This window comes from Oratosquilla oratoria, chromosome 4 (assembly GCF_046742065.1).
Source record: "Oratosquilla oratoria isolate Oo_2021 chromosome 4, ASM4674206v1, whole genome shotgun sequence".
NCBI lineage: Eukaryota > Metazoa > Arthropoda > Malacostraca > Stomatopoda > Squillidae > Oratosquilla > Oratosquilla oratoria.
The window spans coordinates 14482959-14487958 of NC_134780.1; the positions used below are offsets into that span (position 1 = coordinate 14482959).

At 33.1% G+C, this 5000-nt stretch overlaps 1 protein-coding gene across 1 annotated transcript in view; it reads left to right on the plus strand.

Annotated features, from left to right (window-relative positions):
- Positions 1-5000, plus strand: part of LOC143024398 (uncharacterized) — a 6518-nt gene that overhangs the window by 308 nt on the left and 1210 nt on the right. The window contains exon 1 of the mRNA XM_076183197.1: positions 1-245. This exon is cut by the window's left edge and continues 308 nt beyond it. Coding sequence (XP_076039312.1) covers positions 1-245 — 245 coding nt within the window. The remainder of the gene's footprint in view (positions 246-5000) is intronic.

Sequence of the window (5000 nt, forward strand, 5' to 3'; positions counted from 1 at the left end):
CGTGGACGATATTTTAGTAATAATGCCAGAAGAGTCAAATATTAACAACAAACTTCGCATGTTGAATGATGTCAACGAACATATCCAATTCACGGTAGAAATGGAGATGGAAAGAAAGCTACCCTTCCTGGACACACTCATTCACCGGGAGGACAGCAGCGCTAAATTATCTGTCTACAGAAAACCCACAAACAGAGACGATTTTATACACTACCTCTCACGGCACAGCACGAGAACAAAGACTGGTGTGATAATAGGTTTCTACCTACGAGCTATAAGGATATGCAGCGATGAATTTCTGACAGGCGAAATATCATACATAACCGAGGCCTTTCGTAAACTCATGTACCCCTCAGGTCTTCTACATAAATTAAAGAACAAAGCATTCATGATATCGAAAAGAAGTAACAAAATGAACAAAGAAGGAGATTACCTGGTAGTACCATATTCAAAAGGAGTAGAAGTAATCACCAATTTTCTATCCACCAAGGGTATCCACATAGCACATGCCGCGGGACTAAGAATCAGAGACATAATAAGTAGGAATGAGAACAAGAACATCAAAAACCAGAACAGCATTGTTTACAAAATTCCATGCGGAGGATGCCCGGCCGCGTATTACGGAGAGTCATCGCGTGGCATAGAAAAAAGAGTGTACGAACACAAGAGTGACCTACGCCACCACAGAACTTCCAACTCCTTGGTGGTACACGTAGATACGCACGGGCATCTCACCAACTGGAATAACGTCGAGGTTCTCCACCACGGACTGGGAAAGAGATCAAGGAAAACCATAGAAGCCGCATACATCACGACGAGCCCAGTCACCAATCACCGAGAAGGACATGTTAGCCTGGCGCGACCCGCAGCGAGAATGACCTTGGATGCACTAGCTCGCAGGGGAACGATTAGCCAATCAGCGGGCGCCATTCCCAGACGGCCGGCAGGATGAGCCATAACGGGGGTATATAATGTCCACAAGATCTGATAGTCTGTAGTCTCTCTGAGGAAGACATCCGTCGAAACGTAAGAGAATATTCACTCCTGCATCTTCCTGCGCCTCCTTGCCACCTTCCACTCATCTGTCTCCACTTTCTACTACAACATATATATGTATATACACATATATACATATATATGCATGTATACATACATATATATATATATATATATATATATATGTATATATGTATATATAAATACATATATATGTATATATATATGTATATATATATATTTATATATATATATATACATTTATATATATGCATGTATATATATATAAATATATATATATATGTATATATATACATATATACATATATATACCGTATATATATATATATATTAACATATTTGTATATATATATATGTGTATATTATATATATATATATACATATACAGTACGTACATATATATATATATATATATATATATATATATATATATATATATATATATATATATACAGTATATATATATAGATATAAATATATATATATATATATACATATATATTCATATATATATATACATGTATATACCGTATATATATATATATATATATATATATATATATATATATATATATATATATATATATGTATGTATATATGCATGTGTATATATATATATATATATACCTATATATATATTCATATATACATATACATGTATACAGTATTTATATATATATATATATATATATATATATATATATATACCGTATATGTATAAACATATTTGTATATATATGTTTATATATATATATATATATATTTATATATATTTATATACATATATATATATGCATATATATATATATACATATATATATATATATATATATATATATATATATATATATATATATTCGTAAAAAATGCAAAATAGCCACAGGAGAATGGGAACTTGTAGGCAGTAAGTACTTTCGTATATTACATCTTCAGACTAAATGGCTGTATTTGTCATTTAGTCTGAAGATGTAATATACGAAAGTACTTACTGTCTACAAGTTTCCCTTTCTCCTGTGGTTATTTTGCACATATGTATATATATATATATATATATATATATATGTGTGTGTGTGTGTGTGTGTGTGTGTGTGTGTGTGTGTGTGTGTGTGTGTGTGTGTGTGTGTGTGTGTGTGTGTGTGTGTGTGTGTGTGTGTGTGTGTGTGTGTGTGCGCGTACTTGTATACGGTAGTGCATATAAGTCCTATGACTTTTTATATTCTCGGAATCCGTTGATAATCTGTCTAGGTAATGCTGGATTTACACCGTTTGCTTACTTTATATGAAGGACTGCATTTAGTGGGTCGATTTAATGTGAATCACTTCAATCTATGATTCCCCTTTGGGATTAAGGAGTTTTGCTAGGTAAGACATAATGAAACCTGGCAAGTGTTTATCTAGCATAGAGAGTTCAATAACTAAACCACTGAAACCATAGGAAATGTTATTTTTACTCCTGGAGCAATGTCTTCTGGCAACCCAGCTGTTTTTGGTAAATATAGTGATTCAGTTGGTTGATGTATAACTTTTTTTTTGTAGCTCAAACACACAAATATATTCAAATATTCACAAATGAAAATTTCAAAAATAATCTTACGATGAAAGAGGTGATATATTTATTAATATGTAATCATAAAAAATAATAGTGAAAGACTAAATGAGGCGTATAGTTGAATGAACTGAAGTGTAGGCTTTGAGGGCTGTCATCCAAATTTTCTCGAACCTAGGACAGACTGGCCTTTACACAGTTTTGACAAGACAGCTGCAGTTGTGTTTAATGGGAACTTGTGATCTCAATTCTATTTAGTAATGATAAATGAGATGATCATGGGTGTCAGTGGTTAATGGAGGATCTCAATTCATCCTAAATGTATTGCAATGTCTTACGCGACCTCGAGCGGGTGTGTTGCGCTTGACTGATGATAAGAACACAAAGGACCTCAAGAGTGACTACAAATACCTTCCACCAAAATGGCTTTCGTCTCGACGGTAAATCTCCCAGTGGTATTGCTTGGAGTGACGTGATTTACTTGGTATTTTATTTAAGGGTTTTGCATATTCTCTAACAACTTGATTAAGCTCTTCCCCCTGCACCTTCATTTGTTGGCAGACAGAAAACCTCTCCCACTACGAAACATCAAAGGAAATGCCAAAATTAGCATAAAACACGATCTTTATAACCCCAACGCACAACCCATTACTCAACTATTAGTACATTATATAGACTAGTAATAGTCTCATATTTTAAGAACCCTTTTCATGGGAGAGTAAGCTTTTGCTAGAATACCTTGGCTAAGCGATTCCTATATTTCTGTTGGATACTCTCAGTATCTCGTACATCAACACAAGACTCATCTACAAATCCTTTTTACTACTAAATTAAAATGAAAACAGCAAACATCGAAACTAGGAAAAAATCATATCTGTCTATTCATAATAAACTTTCAGTATAACACGAATAACACCACATAACAACAGCTAGAAACTAAAAAAACATAAACACTTATTAGTAATATAGTCACATTAATTGGGTTGAGTATTGTCATTACATAAGTACATACATTAAACCATTTTTTCTATAATAACTTTAATCAAATTAGTTCTATTCATCCGTCCTAAATATATTAATTCAATATCAAAATACACATGAAATTCATGGATAATAAGAGAATAACCACACACTCTAAGCTAAACAAATGAACTTTAACATCCGAACATACTAACGCGTCGGTCAACAGAACCACAGAACAAGAAATATGAATATGAAATAAGATGTCTACGCACCACTGAAACAAAAGATTTTATGAGGACTGTCAAAATTGAAATTTTAAGCGTAATTGTAACACTGACTCGTTATGATATATAAACGTACGTCATCATAGCTTATCACGCCAGACAGACAGCCATTCAAGTGTTCTTTGGTTAATTTTGACCAGGTCAATGTTGTCTAAATTGGTTGAAAGCGGGCACGAGCTTAGGACATGGTCAATGTTCTGTTCAGTTTCTTCGCACTCGCAGGATGGGTCGGTTTTGAGGCCCCATTTAACCAGATTGTCATCAGTTCTGGCGACTCTGGATCTTGCTCTATTTAGTGTGAAAACAATAAACAATCAAACATATCTAACTAAAGCACGTATGTTTGTGTGCTTTCATTATATGCAAGCATGCATTTGTGCTAATGTGTATATATGTGTAAATATGTATGCATGCATGTGTGTATGTGTATGTATGTATGTTTGAGTGCATATCTGTTTGTTTTTATGCATATACGTATGCAGATGCGTATATGTGTATTTGTGTGTTTATGTGTGTAAAGTTGTTCTGAAGAAGAGATGCTCCAAAACCCACAGCTCATCGGAGGAATCAGTAAATGGGTGGGTCGTCCTGTTATATCAGCGCGATTTCTCCGGTACCCCACACCCAATGCATTGATGCTCCTCAGCGTCATATTACAAAGGATTACAAAGGCTGAGCATGCCGACAGGAGACCTTTTGGTCCATAACTAGGTCGGGTTCGAAAAAATATATATATATAATAACGATAAATTAAATAAATAAATAAATTAATAAATAAAAAAAAATTATAATGATATAAATAATAATAAAATGAATTAATGCGAGTTATACTTAAATAATAAAAAAAATTGGTAAATAGTAAATAATAATCAATCGACAGGTACATGATATCAAATGAAAAACAAGCAAATAAAACAAACAGACAATAACAAACAAATAAACAAATAATATAAAATAAATGGCAGGCATTACAGCATCTTACTTAGGTGTTTATCTAAATGAATCTTGAAGCTTCGAACTGAACTACATTGCACTGCCTCTGCATGAAGTTTATTCCATTCATTAACTACACGGTTGCGAAGTTGTTTCTACACTTCCAAATTAAACCTATTTGATGAAAGTTTGAGACCATTATTTCTTGTCGGATTCTCATTCAGTGTGAAACATTTGTCCCTTCTGATGTTGTCAAT